General features: G+C 35.6%; 1 protein-coding gene across 1 annotated transcript in view; it reads right to left on the minus strand.

Annotated features, from left to right (window-relative positions):
- Window positions 1-966: 966 nt before the first annotated feature.
- The window catches only part of LOC103710401 (actin-related protein 9), a 58,058-nt gene continuing 33,552 nt past the window's right edge, over window positions 967-25,472 (minus strand). The window contains exons 11-22 of the mRNA XM_039126744.1: window positions 24,249-24,338; window positions 23,978-24,028; window positions 23,645-23,776; window positions 21,869-21,958; window positions 15,381-15,451; window positions 15,087-15,280; window positions 14,962-15,005; window positions 14,828-14,877; window positions 13,099-13,144; window positions 8,508-8,558; window positions 5,055-5,201; window positions 967-1,317 (exon numbers count right to left, since the gene is read on the minus strand). Coding sequence (XP_038982672.1) covers window positions 5,058-5,201; window positions 8,508-8,558; window positions 13,099-13,144; window positions 14,828-14,877; window positions 14,962-15,005; window positions 15,087-15,280; window positions 15,381-15,451; window positions 21,869-21,958; window positions 23,645-23,776; window positions 23,978-24,028; window positions 24,249-24,338 — 963 coding nt within the window. The 3' untranslated portion in view covers window positions 967-1,317; window positions 5,055-5,057. The remainder of the gene's footprint in view (window positions 1,318-5,054; window positions 5,202-8,507; window positions 8,559-13,098; window positions 13,145-14,827; window positions 14,878-14,961; window positions 15,006-15,086; window positions 15,281-15,380; window positions 15,452-21,868; window positions 21,959-23,644; window positions 23,777-23,977; window positions 24,029-24,248; window positions 24,339-25,472) is intronic.

The following is a 25,472-nucleotide window of genomic DNA, read 5'->3' on the forward strand; positions in this document are numbered from 1 at the left end:
TTGGCCGAAAGCCTGGATAGCTCATCAAAATGCGAAGGCTCAAAAAAGACGAGGTTTTCTGAATTCAATAAGGAAATGGATTTAATAAACCTATACAGTTAAAACGTGACATCGAATTCTTTCTAGTACATCTTCATGTAGGCTTTGAGATAGTTTTCCATTCAAGAAGGGTTTGTCTATATTTCTAAGCATAATGAAAGGATTAGGATTTGTAAGAATTATAGATGGAAAATTCATGCCTCTTCCTGTAGAGGGTTGACATATGCAAGATTAAAGCATTTGAGCCCTGATATAAGCGTGGTAGATATTTTGAGAACCACAATATTAGCTCTGAATGGTTACCTCCGACCTACATGGAAGATATTAGGTCCGATATAAAATGGAATCCTAAAAAAAATTATAAGAGTGAAGAGGGATGAGAAGACTCAAGATATTTAAAACTCAACCCTATAGGGCAAAAACGAAGATGCTGCTACCTATACATGGGTCTCATAGAGAGCAGTATGGGAAGCTATAAAAATATTGTGATATTATCCAAAAAGATAAAACCCAAACAATACCATGCTCATGGAATAAAGGGGATTTTTAAATGTAGGCAGGCCCCAAATTGGCTTGGATGGTGCCATCACAATAGAGCCATTAGGGAATAGCTACTGATAGCTACTAGAAAGGATAGTAATGACTATTTTTCCAATTAGCATGGGCAGTGATTGAGACTAAAAAATTTGTGATTCATGACATACAAGATAAATTTTTACTTGGGTAGCCCTCATGCCCAAACAAAACCTTGCGAACGATGGGTGATGGGCACCATCCTTCACCAGCATCAGTAGACTGAGGCCTCAACGAATGCCTGTTGTTTACTTGCATCTGGTTTTCTTATACCTTAATGGGGAAACTAAACAAGGTAAAGGAGAGGTGATAAAAAGAGGCCACACATTTTTAAAAAATGACTGACAAATCCAATTAGTAAAAAAGTGACAGAGGCTTGGCGAGTAGAATAGAACAAATTTGATTCATTCTTCCTTGGCAAAACATTACAGCAATTTTGCACCGTGACCGTTAAATGCATCGACCACTACCAGGCTTCTGTGAGAGCAAAATGAAGCAAGATTAAAGACCATATCTATTTAGTACATAAAAAACAACCGAGTTTCTTCAAGCCATGCAACTACAAGACAACAATGATGCTCACGGCCCAAAACTTCCAATACGTTTATGCTTTGTTCCCAGTCTGGACACCCGAAAACACTCGATCCGTGAAGGATATTGTCACGCCCCGGAACATGGCATGGCCGTGCTGCCAAGAGGTACAATCTATGAAAACACGAAGCCAACATTACTTTTTGCTTTTAAATTCTATCACAACAAAATTTAATAATTAAATATCTAATTTTATCACTATTAAATAAAACCAATATTAGTTCAGAATGTCTAAATCCAACATCAATATCAAACTTATCACTCTCAACATTCAGAAAATTATTAGCTACAAATTTATAGTCAATACTAAAATTCTTTACTACCTTACTGAATTGAGTATAAGTTTTCAATGTCAATGCATCATTTAAAAAAAATAACAGATATTCCAAAATATGCATTACATAGTACAGCATATTAAAATAAATTGTCATAAAGCAAAAGCATGCATGAACAAATCATTCATCTTTTATAAACATTGTAACAAGTTTATATTGCAAATAAATTCGTAAATCATTTTTCATGTCATGTAATCCTATCATGGATTAAAACATTGCTCACATATATTCATGTTATGGTCACTATAGCCCGTAACAGGGCCATCTTTGTAATCGACAAGACATCATAGTTCCTATTCGTTACCAATTTTAACATGTTGACAGAGGGACGTTTTCGTTGGACGCTAGCTCCAGGGTGTCAATTGATCCCTATTTCTAGAGGCGGTCATAGAAATCTAAGAGCCTTTCAAAATTTATCTTTTTCTTAAAATATACATATAAATTGATGAAAAATGTTAAATAGCATGATCAGATTCAGATTTCATAATAAAATTATTTTCATCAAAACATTCATGAAATTATCTCTCTTAATAAAACATAATTTTCATAACATATATGTTGATTCATAATTTTTAAAAAAATATGATTTTTCTACAAGCAAATTTTATGCACAGAAAATATGATCATTTGAAAGATAATGAATGCAAGAACTACTTACATCTTCCGTTTTAAACCGTCAAACTTCACGAGACAATTCAGTTAACCATATAAAAATATTAAAAAAATAATTACTTTCTATTTGACAGTTTTAATCGAATTAAAATTATAAGAAATAGAGACAAGCATTCGATGATTCCGAGTGGATCAGGCCAGAGCGATTCGATCAACAAATTATAGGACAGACTCGATCAGGGCCAAGGTTGTTTAACATAGTTTATAATCAGGGGATTCCATGGACCTTGACAAGGCCGAGTGATCGGCCTAGTAAGCGACCCCAGGCACCTAGGCAGTTCAAGACCTCTTTTCAGGGGTCAACTCGGATTCGCAAATCAAGTCAACATGACTCGACTCCGAATTCCTTAGACATTCTAGACAGAGAAAGTAGAGAGAGTGGAGAAAGAAGAGAGAAATTAGAGAGAGGAAGTGGAGAGAACAAGGGAAGGGGAACCGTGAAGCTCCGCCCCTCTCTCTCTTCTTCTCGTGAAGTGGAAGGTGCTTGGCGGCTGTAGCCACTCGTGGCTGGCAACCCCCGGCGGTGGACGGCCCATGCCGTGTCGGTGGCGTGCCATGCCCGGTAACAGTCGACCAAAACATGAGAAAAAAAAACGAAACAAGGGAAAAACAAGGAAACTCATCCGGGACCAATCCGGCGATTCGTCAGCCGGATTTGAGGTGGAGACAGTGGCCCAAAGGCCGAAAAAAGGAATAAATGAAGCTTACCTCGTCTCTGGCGAGCTTGCCCGGTTGGATCGACGATGAAACCCCCCCTAGATTCACTGCAAAGTAACAAGAGATCTCAACCTTCAATGGGAGATCTCCCCCGATCTCCTCTCTCGGCAGAGTTGGAGGACCACGCTCACAGGCCGTATGGGCCTGAACTCAATGAGCTTTCGGCCCAATTCATGTGTGGGCCGGTCAGTGGACCAAGTCCTCACAGATATTGGAGACAATCAATGTTTCAGTTTTGTCCATCAAAGAGCAGAAGCGAATACTATAAACCAACATCAATCATAAGGAATCAAAAAGCTCTATGGAGTACACATTATTTGCAGGAAAGATACGCGCTACCTGTCGCTGTCAATAACAACACCTCTAGATCCTTGAGTACTCCCATATTCACTCTAAATATTAAAATTTTCTCAGGAAAACAGTATTCTCAACCTACTCTATACTTTGACCTGCAAATGTCTCTATAATAATTTTGACCATAGTTTCACAGAATTTGAAAACTTGGTTTCAGCCTATCTTTTGTTTGGGCTTGTGGAGCTTTGAAATCGTACTTTCGGTGATTTCAGTAGTTTCCCTACAAGTATCAGAATTTCATCATAAAAAACAGGAAAATTTCAAAAAGAAAAAAAATGCAAAGATTGAAGCAAAACAAAAGAAGCCGAAAAAGTCATCAGACAACATTTAGGGTTTTTGTCAAATATAGGCTCTTATTTGTACAGTGTCAATAGCTTTAGGCTTAAGTAGTTATTTTCATACAAGTAAAATTCATGAATTATCTATTTTTTTTGTACCATGACATATTTTTATTAGACATCTTAAACTTACAGTTGCTTGAAAATTCATTATATTTAGCAAATGTGAATATTTTAAGTGCCTAATTCATTCGTTTTTTCTTTGTTAGTTTTAAGTAGAACTCATGTATATTTTGAATTTGGCCATTTTTTTCTCTCAAATTCTTAAGGTTAGGTACAAATTAAATGAATGTAGTATAGAATGATGTTATTAGTTTGTATAAGCATGGATGTCATTGTTGGGAATAATGGTCTCTTCTACTTAGTTGTCCTTATATCGTATTGCTACAAAGGCCTTCTTGGAGTCCTTAGCCCATCAAAGGTCACGTTTACAATCTACCCCACTTTGAACTTGAGGGGAAAAAACCCTAAAGCTAACACTATAGCTATGCACCTAAAAAAATAAAGAATTAATCCAAAAATGATAGATAACACCAAAATAAAACTTTAAAAACTACGGCAAATTTAGATCAATTTCAGCTGAAGCTTGCTGAAACCACTGGAATCGGTTACTCTGGTTGAAATCAATTGAAAGCTGGTGGTCAGTTTCAATTCAGTCTTAGCCGAAATCAATCCATTTCAACTGAAATGAGTTGTTTTTGGTTGGAACATATAACCTTGGTCCTATCCATTAGGGACTTAGCTCCACCTAAAATGTATGCAACCATAATAGACTGGGTATTCCATAGTCAACTGGCCACTCAATTATCTCCGTGATCAAATTTTGGGAAGAGTACCTCTATATATCAGGTTTACTAAATCGTACATTTCTCAAGGCTGTTGATAGGTATAATTCACTAAATTATTTAGAATTGAAAACAAATAAAGTGCTTGGTTAGGTGTCCTAGAAAGATGCGGGACTATAATGTTACAGGAGTACAATCATTTTTGTTGATGCAGTATTATCAATTAAGTGTTATTAAGGTGGAAACCTTTGCTTCTTTTTTTTAATACTTATTCGTGCATGAGGTATTTATAATCACATGATTTATTACGGGGCTGTGTTTTGTGTGTGTGAGGGATCAATATCTAACTTACCAAACATGCAGTCTAAATGAGGTACCCGTATGACTTGTCAAGCATTTAATAATCTTCCAATCTCTCATGCGAAAGAGTTTAGTTCCATAAACTCATCATTATGACTTATAAATAATGTTATATCAGTGCATAACCAAAAAATAAATCAAATTTTGGAAATAATCTCTTATATAGAAGACAAAAAAGAGTGATCAGATTAAATTTCCTCTGACTCAACATGCATTCAATCTGAAAGCAAAAAGCTGGTATCAATTACAAAGAATAATCATAAGAGAATCATTTGGAAAAGGCATATTACCTGTTAAGAATTAATATAACACATTGCTTGTGCCTGCAGAAAATAAGAATCCTTATATTTTCTCCCACTTCCTATGTGAATTCCATTTCGTATCCAGTCCTCTCTATGTATCCAAGCATCACGACCAAAATCAAGGATGGCAAGAATCTAAACGTGCAAGGTATGTTCATTAGTTCCTGGAGGGCAAACATTTCTATAACAGATATATTCAGCTGTATTCAGGAAGAACAAATACACGATCAACATAAACAAGATAAGCCACTTGGCAAAGATATGGAAAAACACTTCTTGGATTACTTCCACATAGATAAGCTGGATGCATGTGCATTACATTTGCAACAGAACTCTGATCCGAATCATCTACAGGTGGAAAAATAATGCATAGCAAATCATTTTTGAATTTAAATAATTATCTGGAGTAAACACCAAAGAAGTAAATAAACAAATATCGATGTTTTGTTTCACAAGTAGGTCAATGGAATTGCTATTTCATCCAAAGCAAATGGAAATATGTATTATATCCTTGTGAGTTGTGACAAAATGTTAGTCTAAATAATTTCTTGTGTCTATAGGCATGCAGGTTCGCACAAAGAAAAATCCCTTATAGTTTTGAAAAACTTTAGATCCTCTTGGAGCATCAATGCAACCAAGGTCTATCTTCCCCATCTTTTCCTCATATTGATCAACAAACCCCCTCATATTAAATTCTCCCTGTTCTCTCTTCACTTTGTCTCCTTCCAATAACCTTCTGGACAGATAAAATCAATACATAAACACCCTAAAAAACCCTATACTTTCAACAACCTCTCTCTCTCTCTCTAAATTTTAGTAATCACAAAGTCTATGTTAATAATAACCCTCATAGAATTCTCCTGCCTATCAACTTATATTAGTCTGATACCTTAGCAAAATCAATCCTCGTCTAATACTCATATTGACAGTCCATTCAGCTGAACCAAAACCAAAGTGCTTTGAATGGAAAAGTCTTAATTCCTTATACCATATGTTGATATAGAAATGGTTCTTCATCGAGACAAAATTGTGGTGTTAACATGGTATAGTTTATATTACAGAAATGACAATAAGGTGGGTCATAAATCTATACTTCAAAGTCATATGCATGTTGGCTAGAGCTGCATTTTGTGTGTCATTTCATATCATATTAACAGAAAAGAAAATACAAGAATAATACCAAGTTGAGAAGTTGACTCACGACTCAGCTAAGTCATTTTTCAAGGCAAGCAAATAATTTCAAGTCTATCATAGTTAAGATGTTTTGGTGAATTATAAAATTTCTCCCATTATGTACTTTTATAACCAAATAATATTTCTAACTTCTTCATGTTAAAATCAATTTTTTGTTGAACAAAGAATGTCAAAATAATCTTAGAACTCACCAAATCAAGCATATACACTTTTCCTACTAATTTTCAAATACTGGTTCTATTAAATCTTCTAATAACTTCACCTCATCGCATATTCGAAATAATTTGCATAGCTACATACAACTATAACTTACATTATTATGCAGTTGTGAAGTTTGTCTTACTATATACAATTCTTAAAACTTACATATAACAGAGGACTTTGCTACATATCTCATTCATTCAGTAGAATAACCATATATGTTATGTTCAAAATGTTATTATCCCTAATAGTTTATGGTGATGGTTATCCAAGTTAAGTGGCAATGTATTTTTGTTTTCTTACTATTCTTGGAATGACTAAAATATAAAGATGTGAATCCAATTATACAGGTTTAATACTTTCTTAATGACTGGTGAGAGGAAGAGTAACACTTTGATCAAGTGTTTATTCATTAACAACCACATGCTCAGACAACCTACATAGTTCAGTTAACATATAAGAGTGTATGAAGGAACATAAGTCATTGACTATTTATAACACTTTGAAAACTTTGAATGCTATTGGATGTAAGTACGCAAAACTCATGGAATGTTGTCATGTTTAACCATTCATGCTAACCTTAATTGAGCTCCATGACTTATACAAAAAGAAGGCACATTCAAAGGTATAATTGTCCCATTTCACAATACCATACATTAGTTTTTAATGGTGTCATATAGGTAATATTAGCAGTACCTGTGACAGCAAAGTCAACCATCTAATTCCTCCAAAGTCAAGGTGATCCCCTTTAGCATGGGCTTTGTGAATTTAAAAATCATGCTACAGACCCCCACTTTGGATGACACACGGATAGACAGGCCATTGTACTCCTTAGTAGACAATTCAACCCACTTATATACATAATTTTCCTCCAAATATGGGTTCATTGGTCCTCCCATTATGGGGTGTGGCCCAACCTAGGCCAGCCCACAAGGGTACGTGGGTCCAAGATATCAATAACAATGGTTGCCAATGACAAGTAGGCCCACCTTGGTTCCACAAGAGGGGCTGCTTTTGAGACAAATGGCACAAGGGGCCAAATGAAGTTATTTTGGTCCTTGATATCATTTAATAGAACTTCAAAAAAAAAAAACATTTTATAATTCAAAAAAAATTGACAAAAATGAGCACAAGTTTGAACTAGTGCTCTTGTGGTACATGAATCATCTTTGTTAAAACAACAAGGACCCTACTAATGTTGGCTAGAGTGCCTAAGAAGCATTAACATCAAGTATTAATATACCTTCTAAATCATCTAATAAGATTAATTCATATGAGATGTGGAAACAGAGCAAGCTTTTTGCTAGTTAAGCTAAACTGGTTTCCAACATTTAGGTAGTAGCTAGTGGCATAAGCATTAGAAAGCTCATCAGAGTTTGCACACAAAAGTGGATTCAGCTTCCAAAACATTTGAATTTAGATTTTACAAAAAGAAAAATATCATTATCATCCAACTTTCTCATAAAGAAGAGGATAAATACGTCGGTTCAAGTAAAAGTCTCAAAATACAACTAAACACAGATCGCATTATTTTATACTACAAGATTAGAAGAAAAGTCGTGACACTTTGTTATAAGTATTTGTTTGACACATGGAAATTTTGAGAGAGAAGCATCATTGTTGCACCAGTGTCCTTTAAAGAATACCAAATCTTACACCCCATTCAAATGTCTGAGTGATATAAGCAGGTCACTCAATTTTTCTAGTGCCAAGATGTACTGGGCCATGCACTTTTGCTTCCAGGTATCCAAAAATAACGAGACATTAGGAATCTCAGAAGTTGAAGTTCCTTGGTGATCTAGTTGGATTACAAGCAATATGGTAAAATGTCTCACATGCCTTCCTCTCAATATAAGGAAAATAAACATCCAACACTAAGAATATACGATATAAGTGCTAATGACAATGTGACATTATCCTGGATATTTCTGTCAATGCAAAAAAATAATTGTGCATTTTAAACTCAAAATTTACAAGCATAGTAATTGATCAAGGAATTAGCAATACTGTGGGATAAAATCAACAAGAAGGATGGATGTAACTTACTGCGCCCCCTTTCCATGACACAAACAATGGGTCACTTCTAGATTGCAATACCTGTTTAGATTACATAAAAAAATAACTACATTATTGCCCTTTAAAAATGTCAAATCTAAGAAACATATTTATTATATACAATGCAACATGCATTTCAGAATAAAACATTGGACATAAGTAGCGTGGTAAGAAATTCAGGGATGATAAAAGCAACCTTGTTGCAAAATACTTGACACGTTTAGTTACGACTCAGTTTTCAATCTCAGATATCATGTGTGCCTAGTTCGTTGAAACTCTTCTTTTGGTTATGGTAAGAACATAACCAATTCCAACACCATAGTGACCTATTTGTCTTTTCCTTGTTTCCTTCTATCAATATGATAAGTATGACAAAATAATTGAAAATCAAGTCTACACATCTCATTAAAGTAATCTTAATCATCGATGGCTCAAAGGGTGCACAAAGGTATTGATTTTACTTGGAGCATCTTGCCCCGGCTCCTGCAAACTCTTCTTTCTCCAATAACCTACTATGTCTAACTAGCACCATAATTAATTTGTTACCAATAGACTAAGTTTCTTTTCAATATATCTATACTTTAGTGTTATACAGCTATTCCTTCATTGACTACCAGATATGCTTATAGCTGATCAGAAATTTGCTTGGAAAGACTACTTACAAACCACCCACTACAAGCACAAGATTCTAGTTCTGCCCAGGAGAAAAATCAAACATTGCGTAACTTGTGACTGAACAATCAAACCATTTCATACTAGCAGATTGTGATTCTATATATTGTCAATAATGCAAAGCATTTAGCAACCCTTTTCTTATTATCTGGCATAGTGCGGCATGTGTTCTGGCATGGCATGGCACATAATATACCACGTTGACTAGTGACCAGCATGCTCACCAGCATTGGCACTAAAATCATCATATTAACCTTGAGTTGGTATTTGAAGCAAGGTCCATCCCAAATACGGATTACACCCTCTCAATGATATGAGAACTACATGAGGTAGGAATGACATGCAACATTTTGGAGTCGTACAATATCGTAATATATAATGCCGGTCAGGTGTACCGAAAATACAACTAGTACATACAGAGGTATAACAAAAAATAGTTCATGCCAACGAGGTCTGCATTCTCGATATCAGACCCCATACTAGTGTCATATTGGTAAATGTTGATACACCCGCTATGAGGGCCGGTTCGGCGTAACAAAACTCGGTACAACCTCCGTACTGAGTATTGGTCCGATACTGGTATAATATGCCCAATTCGGGGTGGTACACACCAATAATCGGAACCTTGCTGATCAGTATGGCCTCTTTCTTTTTCCTTTGCATGTGACTAGGCATGAAAGGAATGGTACAGTACCATATCATGACTATCACTAATTGGCATAGGCATGGTAGTGTAACACTACAAACATCGTTCAGGTGTTGTTGAAAAGATGCGAACTTGGAAGTTTAAAGAACTCCGAGTTGATAAGTACTTTTCTTCACTTAGGTGCTAAATTTTGGTTGCCTAACAATATTTGGCAAATGTTGAGTGGTTGCATGATTCACATCCATCTTAACTCCACAATTGCACCTTCACTCCCAACAAATGTCACCTAATTTTACTATTAAGACCCACAAGCTTGCTTTTGTAGCAATTGCATAATTTTTCAGTTAACTTTTATTATTAGAAAAAACATGTTAATTATTATTCCCATCTTTTCCCTATTTATCAATAATCTTTTCCTTTTTTATCTCTTTTATTAAGACAATAATAATCATTTTATTTTTATTATCGAATGTACATTTGTAAATTTACACTTGTATATCGGTACATACATACACAAAGACAAACATGCATGCATATAAAAATGTGCAGTTACATAATTTCATTCATATTGCGATAGTAAATATTAAAAGTTAATAAGAACATGTCTAGAAAGGAAGAGGTTTCGGTCGATGCTTGTGCTACAAAAGTGACTAAAAGAAGTTTAGTGGATTTGATATCAGGGAGTGGGTGGGGTGTGGATGGATAGATATATTTCATATTAGGAAGGTGGGCTGCTAGAACTCAGTTCAAAAGAAACAGACAGGTTGATTTTGATCTGACAAGTGTGAGAAGTTCTAACTTCAGTAGATCATTGTAATCGCACTAGAAAGGTCGTGTGAAGAGAAATAAAGTAGCTAACCTACTTAGCATACAGTGTACCAAAAGGTCTGTCGAACCAGGCCGAACCGCCCGGTTCAAGCAGTACCGAGCCGACTCGGTGCGGAACTGCAAAAGGACTGGCCAGAATCGATCCTTTTCGAACCAGCCGGTTCCTTGCCAACTCAATGTGAACCGATTGGTTCGATGCCATTCGTATCGAGTCAACCCAATTTTGAACCGAGTTGACTGTAGACACTGTGGCATGCAACATCGCACTAATTAAAAAACATCAAAAAATACCAAAAAAAATCAAATTACACTTAAAATTATTAAAAAACTTCAAAAGAGTAATTACCAATTAAAAATTCTTGAAAAGTAAAAAAAATCGGACATGCCGATATGGAACCAGCACACCCTAGCTGTACCGGTTCCGGTTTGGTACTGAACCGGAACCGAATCGTACCAACTGCTGACCGGTATGGGTACTGAACCGGAACCGAATCGTCGAAGGCAAACTAGTTCACTTCTTTCAAGGAACCAGTGAACCCCCCCATGCCGTGACTTTGACTTTGAGTACCGGAGATTCTTTTGAGAAAATAGGAATCAATCTCCCTCGATGAAGAGGGCAATATCCACTTTTCGACCTGGTTTAACAAGAATACCCGGGGATCCCTTCCCCGAACCCATACGTCTTTCCGTAGGTCTTACTGTAACAGGTTTGTCGTACCGACTGCTGACCGGTATGGATCCCAGTACCAGTTCGGCGGTCCTTGGTGTAACATGTTTGCTCTAGTGGAGTTAGTATTCATATCTGTAAATATGGGAGTTGTGATGGTGTTACAGTTGTAATATGAAAAGTGTGGGGATGAATTTGGAAATGCTATTTTGACAAAATTTTAGCCCATGAATGAATGGTGAAAAAACAGAAAATGAATAATCCCAAAAACTCTATTACTTTCATCTATTGTATATAAAGAAGTAAAGAAGTATTTCAGTGACATAGAAGCATGTAGAAAAAAGGAAATAAGTATTCACACACACAACAAGAGTCATTTGCAAATATGGTATGAGATAAGTATTGCTTGATATAAATTGATATAATCAAACTCTCATCCAGATTATTTTGCGCAGTTTAAAAAAAATAACCAAATTAACAATCATGAGAATTTCAAGAATACGAGACAGAAAAAGCAAAAAGGCAACTTCTGGCCCAAGTTTTGCTAGCCATTTAACCATCACAGGCTGATGACAAAAGGATAGCATTGGGTCCCTTGTTTTGATGGCTATTTAGTTTTTAGTCCCTGTCCCATTTGTAAAAAAGGAAATTAGGTGTTACCCAAGTCTCCGTAAAACAGGCTTAAGTGGGTGTAAAACATCACGCGTGTACAAAATCAAACCAGGGACTACATTTTAAACAAAACAACAGCCAGCCTTAATTGTTAAATGGCAATAAACAACAGGCATGGAATAATACTCCCCAAAAAATAAACGAAATCATTTTCATGTTAGACCACGAATTAGTAAATGACAGAATTGCAGAATGATCAGCAAAAAATTGTTAGCTTTTGCAGAAAAAATGCAACAGAAGGAAAATGATGAAATAAATGGAATTAGGATAAATGTATGGAAAAGAAACTTATGAAGCATGCGATCAGTTAGGCGAACAATATTCATGCTGATAAACTATTTGAAATTCTAAGTATTACACGTCGCATCTTAAAAATATGAGATAGTATTCCTATAAAAATTTAGTTCATAGGTTTCTCTTACAGAAAGAAGAGAGTAGAGACTCTTGTAAAATAAAGAGCACATACTGGACCACGTAATGACTACAGATTTATGAAGAGCCATTCCAAGTGAAGCCTCCATTCGGAAAAAAAATAGTAAAATTTGAAGAAGTGAAGTGATAACATGAAAGATAGCCATCATATGACAGCATTTAATATTGTATGATGTAACAACTTCATGATGCATGCAATGCATTTAATAGATCCACCCACAATAGAAGTAACACTAGCAATAATGCATCTTGAGTAATAACTAATAAACCAACCTTCCAAAAAAATAGAAGATTTACATATATAGTACATGATAATAACAGCTACTCCAAATTACAAAGCATACATGTTTCAAATATACTAAAGCAATCCAGTAAAGTCTCAAAATGTTTGTATGCTTAAAGCAAGATTCTGCTTCCAGTGTTTCCCTGCAGCAAATTTTTATTCGAGCTTGATTAGTTATCTATAGTAATGAGTATTTTCTTGCAACTGTGTTTCAAGAATAACTATGTGCAATCATTTGTGACCGAAGACAGAAAAGGAAATTTAAATTTCCAAATTACAATTACACGTAGCGAAGTGGAAGCAGAAACTGAAGTAAACTCAGATGATAAGCTTTGTGGATAAGGATATGTTTACAGCAGAATTAGCTTACAGATAGACTAACCTCTACAGTATCAATGGCTTCATTTGAAGGAATAGCATGCAAAACCCTGAAATAAGATGCAAGAAAATGAAGTGATTACATCGAACTATTTCTTCAATAATCAGGAAAAAAAGAAAAAAAAGCTGACATGCTTGAAAGACACCTAATTAAATGTCATGGATGGTGAAAGAAACAATTTGCATGACAAGCATGGTCATTTGTGGATAAAATATATTTGGAGAAACTGGACATAATGGTGTCTAAATTGTTCCCATTTCAATGTGTGCAAAGCATAGGGAATTGGGTTAAATGGGATCTCTAAAAGCATCAACAAAAAGACTAAATATCTAATCTTAACAGTAAGGTATTGGGTTAAGTCCCACAACGAGCACAATCCTCATGCTTAGTTGCCACCGTTGAGTTTAGAATGGGCATCGATACTGAAGTAGCCTAGTTAAGGATCCTTTATTAAATAGAGCTCACACTACAGAGCCGATCAAATTTTCATCTTCATTTTGCATCAATCCAACATATATTACCCATTAATTAGATAGTTCATTTGTAAATATGTGGAATGTGCATGTTGTAATTAAAGTTCAATAAGAACATAGCCAACATATATAAGAATAGGACTAGTGAGGAATCTTCATGTCACCATAACTTGTAAGCATCTAGATTAGTTTCACACTCAGCTACCAAACTCATTATCAGGACATAATATAGAGGCAATAAACATAAATGAAGTCGGTGGCAATGTAGTACTAAGTTACTTTATCTGATGCTTAACAATGGGGGATCACAGAAAACATGAATAAATAAACAAAAAAACTCAATCAGTAATTGCAACTTCAGTGATTACTTTCTATTGTTAAATTATATCTAAAGCTGCATCTTCTGTTACAAGTGCCCTCGGAGAAAGCATTAAACATAACTGAATCATCTCAAAACATTTTCTATTAATTTATAACCCATATTGGTTACTCTTTAATCTTCCCCAAATGGACTCATTATTTCATGCACAATCAATTGCTAACCAGATAGTAGTCCTGAGGTGAAACATAATCAACTGTCTAATTCCTGCTTGTATCATAAAACACCGGCACCGTGCCATTGGCATTTCTTTTTCCATCAGTTTCTGTGAGGGCTCATCTGTGCTTTCAGTAATCGACACAAGGGGACATGACATGCTTACTTGTAGATTTCTTAAGAAAAAAAAAACATCTAAGTTCAGTATTATCAATTATGTGATTAACATAGATGAATTTCTATACATTACACCATCCATGCATTGTTTATGGTCATTACAGTACTATAAAGAAGAAATTTCTTTAGGAATCAATAATATGAAATGTGGGCAGTGGGATTAATAATACTTTTCCTCAAATGACTGAATGACATTGTTCAGGCATAAAACTATAATACTTCGGCTTATGCTTTGTTTATAATGATCTAGCTAGCAGAGTTTATATAACAACTTATATTTTGAACACGTCTGTGGACTTTCTGCATGTTTTTTGTAAAGCAGAACTACAAGATAATGAATACAGCAAAATGGATAACTAAAAGACAAGAGAAGTCAAGATGGTAAAGCTTGGTGGCATAATTTAAATAATGAGTAAGCCTCATGTAGAGTCAGGGGCATCTGTTTCTTTAAAAAATCCCAGTTCTTGATAGTGGGCAACTCTTGAATGCTGACTGGAAATATGAAGTGTGTAACAGTTTATTTCCATCAAAAGGGAAAAAGAAAAACCTCTCTTCCACTGCTGCAACAAGACCGGCAGTCATAGCTACTCCACCTATCTGGAACATTGAAACATCATAAAATCTAAGTGCAAAATCGTAGAATCAACACCATTTATCAATCAATAAATAAATAAACCTCACCAGCTGTATGCTACAAAACAACTTCCTTTGAAGGTCCAAGCGCCCTGTTAAGTATGAGAACTCAGTATTAACTATAGTAACTAAAAGCTAAAGCCAGTAAAGAACTTGAGATGGCAGAATACAACCTGTCGAAAGAATACTACTGGTAATTGCCTCTGCAAGACCAAGTTTTTCATCCTTCTTGAGTCTAGTTGGAAATACTGGATAATTGTCCCACATGTTTAGTCCACTATTAACACCCAGATAAAGGCCATCTGACATGTCAGGCCTTCTAGGGAACTCCGAAGAATCTTCCAGCATATCCTCATAGTCATGGAACCTGGCAACAATGCAACATGTATAAAATACAACATTACTATACAAAGTTTCTAGTATCCAAAATGCCAAAGAATAATAGGATGACCGATCGCATATCTCACCATGAGCGGGGAGGTGGTGGGTACTCTTCTGGAACAAAAAGTGTTGGATAGAAAAGACCCATAGGAGGAACCTGAACATGAACTTATTACTGAATGTCACAAGATGGTCATTTCACTAGCAATGAATATATCAACTGTCAATAATTTCACCACAATTTTTATAAATGGACATGAAATGGCTCTGTTTATTATATATAGGTGTGTGCGTGTACAGATATAGATATGGATATAGTTATACATCTAGAACCAGATATTGTAACCAATGTTTTGGTTATGTCACACTTGATGACATCAATTCTAATGATATCATCTGCTACCTCACCATAGTCACTGACAACAGTAAATGAACTAGTCTTGCTTTGTGAATGCTAGATAAGGAATTTTTATAAGTCTTGCTCAAATAGGCTTGCTAAACTCCCAACAAAATCTTAAATCAACATCAATCACATTCAGGCTTTTACAGAAAGAAGCCTTCACAATCATTCTCTTACAAAAAAAAAAAAGATATTTAGAAGATACAATTTAATCATCAAACCATTATCTTTTCACTGATGAGTTTAAGGTTTCTTTATTTTTAGCTTTACACAACTGGCACCTGGTTCTCAAATGCAAAAGCCGCAACAACAATATAACAATAGACAGAAGAAACCGATAATATATCCGCATTTTATATTTTAAAGTTGTTTCAATACAAGGATCGTCGAACCGGTACCGGTAGGCATACCGGTCGGCCACCGGACCGGTTCGGACTGGTTCGAACCGATACCATTGGTTCGGCCTCCAAAAGCCCAAAAAAATTTGGCCTAGCTGATACGAAATCGGTATGCGCCGGTACGAAGGCCGGTATAGGGGCCGGTACGGAGGCCGGTACCGTTTTTCAAGACCAAACCGGACCAATCAGAGACCAGACAGGTTCGATACGAGCTGAACTGGCTGGTACGGGCTAATTCAGCATTCCTTCCTTCAATGCTAGCCATGCTGATGGTAGACCTAAGACAACCAATAAGCTGGTAAATAAGCAAAAGTGTTGGATATGTTTTATTTTCCATAATACTTTCCAATAAAATAAAATGATTGTAAATTGTAATATTTTTTCGCGTGTCTTCATACAAGGCAGAGAGAACTTGACATGGCATAGCTGATTGGAACAAAGAATATGACACAAATATGTAGGTTGAATAAAATTGTTCAAGCTTGGTGGAGAATACAGAGCAGAATAACCATTCTACTGACTAGATTATCATCAACAACCTATGCCACAAATTTGTGCACCACATTTTTTGTTAACGTCAAATATCATTACTTCAAAACAACCCATCAAGCTGCTAATTAAAAAACAGAAGTTACAGAAAGAGAGTGTATGAGTTGGCAGCTGTGCATACTAAGAACTTGACTGCGCCAAAATCGAAACAACATACCAATATAAAGAACAGAAGTTCAGTCTGTGATTTCAACTAGTTCAGCAGGTCATACATTAACAGGAAGGAGGAAAAATGGAAGGCACTTGAGATAAAGTTAACGATGCAGCAAAACTTGAGCATAAATCAATAACTGCTCGTAGCCTCACACTGGTATAGAAATCATAAATGACTTCAGAGGTTTAAGTGCTCAACAATAGGCAAAACAATTAAACAGAATAATATTCTATGGAGAGAAATAAGCTCTTTGAGAAAATTCAACTATACAGAAAAGCTGAAGATTGCAAAAACAATAGTATAAATTTTTCTAACAATATGATTATTGTAGTTGTCAACACGAAACCAAGAGATCCTCATGTTTTAAAACCTATATTTATAAAAGCCACCAAAATGCAATTATCCTGTATAATATATGCTCAACAATACCCAGTAAACATATATCAGGTAGTAACTAAGAAAAAACTATGAAAAGCACATTTTGATATGACATAGAAATGTAGAAATAACAGATGCAACAGACTAAAATAAAGACTGAAGGTGACATCGATGTAGTTTGCTCTTGTAAATCAAAAACTGGAGGACGGCGTGTTACTGGATATACTTTTATGAATCTAATATTTGCATGGCAATTGCAGAACACAGGACCTGAAGGCCGTAGAGATGTGTTAGTTATAGTCAATCAATCACTAGGATGCAGATGTATATTTGGAATTGGAAGACTGAAGAACCCTTGTAACTCAAGAAAAAAAAGGAGCTCTTATTATTGTTAAAGGGTTAGAAAATCAGATCATTGTAAGATATTTGTAGTGTGGTATTTTTTCATTTAATGGTCATGCACTTTTATTAGTGAAAATAAATCAGGCTATCCAAGAGATTCGGAGATACTCCAGATAAAATTTTTAACAAACAAGATGATCAACCCCAAGGTCCACTGAACTGGTACCAGGACCCATCCGGTCGGTTACCGGTTCAGTACGGGATGAACCGAGCAGTTCACCCCTGATTCAACAGACCAATTTCAAACCTTTAAATAGATGTGGGGAGGCTAAACCGGTTTGAACTGAGCGGCTCAAGGTGGTTTGAGGGGATTTCAAAATTTAGGGCCAAACTGAGCCAATTCCCCACCGGTTCGGTTCAGTACAGGATGAACTGGGCAGTTTGGCCCGATTCGGCATACCTTAACCAACCCCATCTTCTTATTTCAACTTGTTAAGAAAGCATGGTCTAGAAATTTGATTTGTCACTAGGAAAACATTAGATTGCATGTGAATCGCTAAAGATTTACATATGGTTTTGGAAGAATATAGCAAGTTAGTATGTTACCTAGAAAAAAAAACATATCATGGTTCCTTTATGTCGAAGCATATACTATGATGTTTCTAGCACCGCTCAAGTACAAGGCAAAGGGAGGAGATAATAAGGCAGGGGCTGACAGAATATGCTGGTATAACAGCGAATGAACATGACAAGAATGCAATGGAAGGGTAGGCAGATAGAAGAGATGGCCAAACGGGTAGTTGGCCAAGCGTAAGCACTGGAAGAAAAGTAAGGGCATGGAAGAGGTGGGCAAATTCTAGATGAAAAGAGCATGCTGGAGTGGATAGTGAAGGCAGAAAAAGGCAAGCAATTTAAGGCCAGTGGGAGCGTGGTAGTGAACAAAGGGCCAGGACAGAGGAGGGAATGAGACTACTAGCAAAGGGAACAAGTTAGTTGAGGGTAATCATTGATGGAATACAGTCAAGGCTGGATGGATGGGCATACAGGCCAGGATAAGAACAGAGAGCTTGGGAGGAGGGAAAGGTGCATAGAGGTGGAGAGAGGCGGTGTGGCGTGCGGTTTCTAGTACAAGTAGGTTACAACTTCGCAGAAAACTTGTGGTGTAAAGTACAATAAAACTACATGACCCATGTATCAACACATCATAATAAGCCTTCCATCAAAATAATAATAATAGTAGTAGTAGTAGCAATAATAATAATAATAATAATATCATAAGCAGCCAAATACATAAGCAAATGTACGGAACAGTTGATAATGTTCAAAGGTTTAGCAAATTCATGCCAAATGTTGGTATTTAATCTTATTCCAAAAAGCACAGCACATCCTCAAAACAGCCTAAAGACATCCACACCAAAAATACAAGTTTAAGACTGAAATAGAGCATTTATTTATGAATCAACAAAGGATGGACCAATGGATTAAAAGTACAGGTATCATGGCATGAAGGATTTACAAGTTGATGATCATGTCAATCATAGAACCGTGAAAAGAACAAAGTCTAATTCCAGAATGACAAGAGAAGAAGAAACAATCAAAAGGTGAATGTAGGTGGGTGGCATCCAAGGAGAAAGGTATCGAAAATAAGTTGAACTAGAGAACATGGTCATACAAAGGGGCCAACTGTGCTGCCCAAGTTTGTACATTGGGCAGTTTAGACTTAAAAAGAAGATTGGAGGAGTGATCAGCAATACAGGTGTAGATAAGGGATAGAAGAGACCAAAGAACAAGAGGAAGATAAAGAGAAAAGATCAGAAAGAGGGAGGCCAATGGAGGGAAAAGAATTGCAAGATGAAAGGAAGGTTGAAAGAAAGAAGGGGAGTGTCCAACCGCTTGTTTGTCCATGAAAGTGCGGCTGTTTTGGCTATGCGATGAGGAATCTCAACAAATTAGACAGTGAATAAATGACTATTAAAAGACTGATTAAATTGGTACTAGCACTGTCATAAGAAGAAAAAAAAATGTCCCCAACATTTCTACTATCATAATGAGAGAAGTTTTGTGACCAATCTCTCTTTTGTAACATGAATACCCTCCTGGACTTTTTTAATTGAAAGGGTACAATTAATTATGCCACAATGATAATATAATGAAGAGAAAGAAGAAACAAATAAATCTCAATAAATCCTTATTTCTTGAGACCAAGGTTCGCCGGACCGACCGTACCGGCGTACCGGTGAACACTGGCATCGGTACGATACCGGTTCGGTACCGGTTTTCAACCGGTACTGAACCAGAGACGCGCGCGGACGTCAAAAAAAAAAGCAAAAAAAAAAAAAAACAACACATCCACACGCGTCCGCAGACGCGTCAAATGCCACGGTGGCATTTAATGCCACTCTATGGCATTAAATGGACCACGCGGGCTGGCAGCCCGCGTGGGCACGCTGCCCCGTGCAGGAAACCGCGCGCGGGCGTAGTTCCTGCGCGTTGAATCGCGTGGGAACTGCGGCATTTAGTGGCCCACGCGGGCTCCAGCCACGGGGAAAAAGAGTTTGGGCCGGTGGGAAGCGGTCCGGTTTGCACCGGTACAAGCATGGAACTATTTTTATAGGCTGTACCGTACCGGTGCCTGTCGGCACCGGTTCGGTACAGGAACCGATCGGTTCAGCATACCTTGCTTGAGATTAACATCAAATAATCAGAAGTCTAAGAGTCATTAGTCCACTTCCATGTTTATCTTTATCTCCAACAAGAAAAATGACGGCCATCTCAGTTCCATAAATCTTTCTATAACAAATGGAAAAATTATAATCATTCATACATCCTGTCGCATGCATCACATGTGTGAGACACTAGTAAGTTTGAATTTGGATTTAGTTAAGCAAAAAGAGTTTCAGTTTGAGAAGTTTCAATTTGAGGTTTGCAGTCCCAGTTAAAAATAAAAATAATCAATTATAATAACTAGAAAAGTTCTCAGATAGCAATTTTTAAAAAACAAGTAGATATCATCAAAGAGCATAATATACTGTTTGGAACCGTTGCTTGTACTATGTATAGTTTTGGTGATCAGAAACCTTTCTAAAATAAAAAATTAAATTTAAATATTAAAAAAAGTCAAAATAGATTAAACACCATATTGAAGTTACATTATGTTATTTGGTGATGGTTACCAAACAAATGTATGCAACAAAAATTCACACTTTTCAAAATAGCATATATATATATATATATATATATATATATATATATATATATATATATATATATATATATTGTAATTTCTGAATATCAGTCATTTTCAAGCTACCTTTTACCAAGTGTTAAAATTCACAAAATTTGAGTTTAATCTCACAAAAATCATTCATAATAATCTATCATCCATAAGTAAACTTAACCCAACATATCTATAAAAACCCCAAAATAAGGCTTTTAGCTTTATATTTCTGAAAGTGCCTAAATTGGAGAATCTTGGTTGAGTGGTTTTGGCCCAAATTTCATACCTTCTTAACATCACATTTTTCTGTCATACAATGATTGATAGGCAACATATCTTTGTCGTAAAACACTAGTTGTTTGTTGGGTAAATGTTTTGGACTTAATAGAATACATTTAATGATTGATTGGACGTTGATATTAGTTACTCCCACTTTGAAGATGCAAGAAACTTTGACTAGCTTGCTAGAGGATTTGCATTTCACGTGTCAAAGGAGAATTAAGCTGCCGACTATCTTCCTAGTAATAACAGAAATGATTATTAAATTGTTATTTATGACAAAAATCACATGAAACAGTTGAATAGAAGCTAAAAACAAATCAAGTCGTGGATATTTAGGTTTGCTGGATGCCTGGATCATATATGTTAGTGATTAAGAAATCAATTCATTTTTACTGTATCTTTACTAAACCTTATATCGATCAGTAATTGATTAAAGGTTTATCAAACCCTAGCCTATCTCCATGCCAATCTCCTCATAAGAGGGAAAACAACAAATTCATATTTCAAAGTACAATCTCATTGAAAATAATCTTAACCTCTTGCTGTTACAAATATAAACAACACAAGAACTAGTAGAAGCATACACTACATGATGATTACCAACATGTAAAGACATAACTTGCAGAACTAAAATTTATATATTTGCGCTTTATTGTTATATTATTTTAGAAACTGTGGATATTTAAGAAGTCTAGCTCTAGATTTTTCATTAATATGGAAGAACTCATATCCTTACTATCCAAAATCAGAAAGTCACCAAATAGAATAAGCTTTTAGAGCTTATTAATATGGAAAAGCGTGCCACAATAATCTGGATAACATATTAACATAATTTTCAAATCAAGAAATCTTACGTTGAGAGCTGATAACCTAGTCTTGTGTGAGCCAACAGGTCTGTCTTCCTCATACGAATGAACAGCAGCCACAGCATCAAATTCTCCCTCCTTTACAACATAGAAAGAACAGACAAGAAGGTTGAATTTTAAAAAAAAAATTAAAGAAAAAAAATCCTAAGACTTTCCGGCTATAAACTCTTTGGACACATAAACAGCTACAGATCTAATAGAAATTATTAAAAAAAGAAAAAAAAAAAGATGAAAAACGAACTTATGAAGCAAAGAGTTTACAGAAACAGAAAAGACATATTCTATTACGCACAAGTTAATGACAGACATGTTTAGCAGGGTAGCACATGCTGAAATACCAAAGAGAAGACTTTAACTTAAGCTGATAAAGCACAAAAATAAGGCATTTCACATGATGATTTCAGCAACCATTGAGCTTCATCTATAAGCTACTATACTGCAGAGAGAACAGCAAAAATAAATTCATTGATTTTATAGAATTTCCAATCAAACAAACCAATGGGTTTGACTACAGAAGAGCAATCATTAGTTACAAAACCACACATGCATAGTTAATGCCATCCATCCAACTACACTTGATTAAGAGGCAACAGGTTTATGCATATGATATATATCTCTTCCTTTTTTTAACCTTGTTTGTGATGGTTACTTTGGAAATTGGAGCTTCATAATTCATACGATACTGGAGAAATTGATCTTCCTGGTTTGCTGCATGGTCCACCTTCATCTTTTTTCTTTCCCACTTTTTTGGAGTAACAAATCATATAGCCATGACCAACACCTTCTTTCACCATTTTCCTGTGAAATTGCTTTCCTTCATCTTTTTCCTATTTACTCAACTTCGTGAAGCAAAGCATTCCTACTAATTAGTGACACATCCTGACAAAATTGGCGTGACAATTATTTAGAATATTTAGAGTATTTTTAGACAAGCCTCCAGGACAAAATTGGGTGCATCAACTTGAGATCCATGCAATTAATTATGATATACAAATAAAAAATACCTAGAAACAAAAAATTATAAGTTTTTGAGATCTATAAACATGTGCATGAAGTGGACACAAAAAGGACGGTAACAACTAACAATAGTGCTTGTGCTATAATTATCACAGCTAATAAAAATTGAAAACCCAAACAACTGGTCTTGATCTCGACATCATAAAATGCATACAAACCAAATTTCAACTGAATTTAATACTTGCAATCCATAAATCAAAAAAAAATATCATAACATGCTTCTAAATCATCTATTCTGGGATAATTTGATGCATAAGTATAAAAAAAAACTCCAAACTTGTAATTTTTGGCCATTAGGCATATCAGATGTTGTAAATCATGTTTGATGGTGGTGTACACATATTCAGTTTGACATGGTAAATTAAATCCTCTCTCCTACTTGGAGGCAGGAGGAGACTGACTTAACCATAAACAATGGATGACATAAATAAAAATACCAATGACATGCAAATTTAAGCAAGAGCTTGGCACATGATATATAATTTGCACGATATTAGATATAATTTGACATAAAGCCAAATGCAAATGAAAAGAAAATAGAAAACCCTAGCATCTTAGTCTCAGCAAGTATAAAATTCTAGTTATAACAAACTTTCTTGCAAAATAGCTTCCAAAGAATGACAAAATTTAGTGCCATGTAGCGACTTCCACCAACGAAACAAAGAGGGGCCAAAAAAAAAAAAAAACAGAAGTATATTCTTATAAATTAGCATTACAAGAAATCTTAAGCTGAGATACAAAACTCACTCTAATCTGACAGTATGACTCTTTTATTTTGTTGAGCATTAACATGTCAATAGGCTTCACCAAAGGATTAGTATGAATAGGTGGCCATGTCTGATGGTGACGTTGAACCCACAGGAGGCATCTTGAGATATCCTACAAGAATGGCATATCACATAATAGTTGCAATGCTTTAAGAAATAACCTAGAAAACTTCTTTCTTACTAATGATTCAAGTAGCAGGACTAAATTAAAAAAAGTGGTGTGGTAATTTATTCACACTTCTCTTGTAAGAGAAAGTAAAACTAATACAAAACAGGTAATTTGTAAATATAATGTACATCAATCATGGCGTACCTCCCCACCATAAGGCAATGTCACACATGTAGAAGGTAAAGCTACTCCATCCTGAACACAACACCAACATTTGATGAAAAAATCAGTCAAGTGGAAATTTCAAACTGCCAATAAAAGTTAGTGCTCAAACTGTTATTTTAAAATTACATGCAAATAGAAGAAATCTATTTATCACTGCTGAAAAGCCTGAAATAGTAATGCAGAATCAAGGCAGCAAATCTTGTAAAGTAGTTAGAACTTAGAACTATAGACAAAAATACAATTTCCTTGCCTCAATACAAATTACAGATGTCACTTGAGCACCCATGTTTACAACACATGCTGTGGATAATCCATTCCCAAAGGCTGCAGCAAGACCTTCCTGAAACATAACAAAAGAAACACAAATGATAATATGTTAGGAAGTAGAATGTAGAATTAGTATCTCTCAAAGCCTATGTTTTTATCTGGCATAATGATTAAAAAAAATAGAACTCTTATTACAAGGTAAGAATTAATGAATAAGGGATCAAAAATCAGTGAAAAAACAAAAATGAAGTATATCAGATTGATGGACAAGAGATACTATTGAGTGATTAATTTACTTATCTAGGATCTCTTATATGAAAAAGTGGAGGCGTAGATAAACTCATATGCAATAGAATTAAAGCTGGATGAATGAAATGTAGAGGAGCTTTTGGGGTGTCATTTGAACAATGCATTATATGGAAGCATTATATTTTCTTTTCACACAGAAATGAAGTGCACAGTACCAGCAATTCATTTCATGGAATATGTGCCAATTATAGCTTCACAAATTATGCATGTACTTCCTTGAATCGTATAGATTTTGTTTGTTTGGCAGTCTGAAGTCTGAACCATACCACACAAGACTGTACTGATCTGTAGTCTGTACCATATTGGACCAGTAGGAAATTGGTAAAGGTACACCCCTCTTACTGACACTAAGAACCACAGCTGCAATGTACCAACAATCTATAAGCCATGTCAGTCGTGTGCTGGTACAGAACCAGTACCAATATTTAAAACCTTGCTGAATATCAATAGAAATTTGAAACAATTCCATGCCAAAGCCCTCTATCATCTAAAGGCATCTTACTTAGGAATTCAGCACCAGTAGGGAAGTTAGATGCCAGGTTGACAGCCAATAATAAAATATTCTCAAACTTTAATAGATAATACCTTAACCATATAGAATAAGGCTTTCCATCCGACCGCATCACTTGCTCTGTTACTTTTTACATCTTTCCCAAGTCTAGTCAACGTATTTCCATGTTTGGCATTATTGTTCAATTATTTCCTAGAAGTCAATCAAAAAAGGAGAGAATTGGTAGGAATGTTTTTTGATATCATCAAGCAAGGTTCGCCGCACGCATGCATACCACCCCATACTAGGCGTACTGTATCGTACAGTATCGAACCAAGTTTGGATTTCGTGGGGGACCGAGTTTGGATTTGGTGGGGGGGCGGGGCATACAAGATACGATACCGAGAT

This window comes from Phoenix dactylifera, chromosome 5 (assembly GCF_009389715.1).
Source record: "Phoenix dactylifera cultivar Barhee BC4 chromosome 5, palm_55x_up_171113_PBpolish2nd_filt_p, whole genome shotgun sequence".
In the NCBI taxonomy this organism is placed as follows: domain Eukaryota; kingdom Viridiplantae; phylum Streptophyta; class Magnoliopsida; order Arecales; family Arecaceae; genus Phoenix; species Phoenix dactylifera.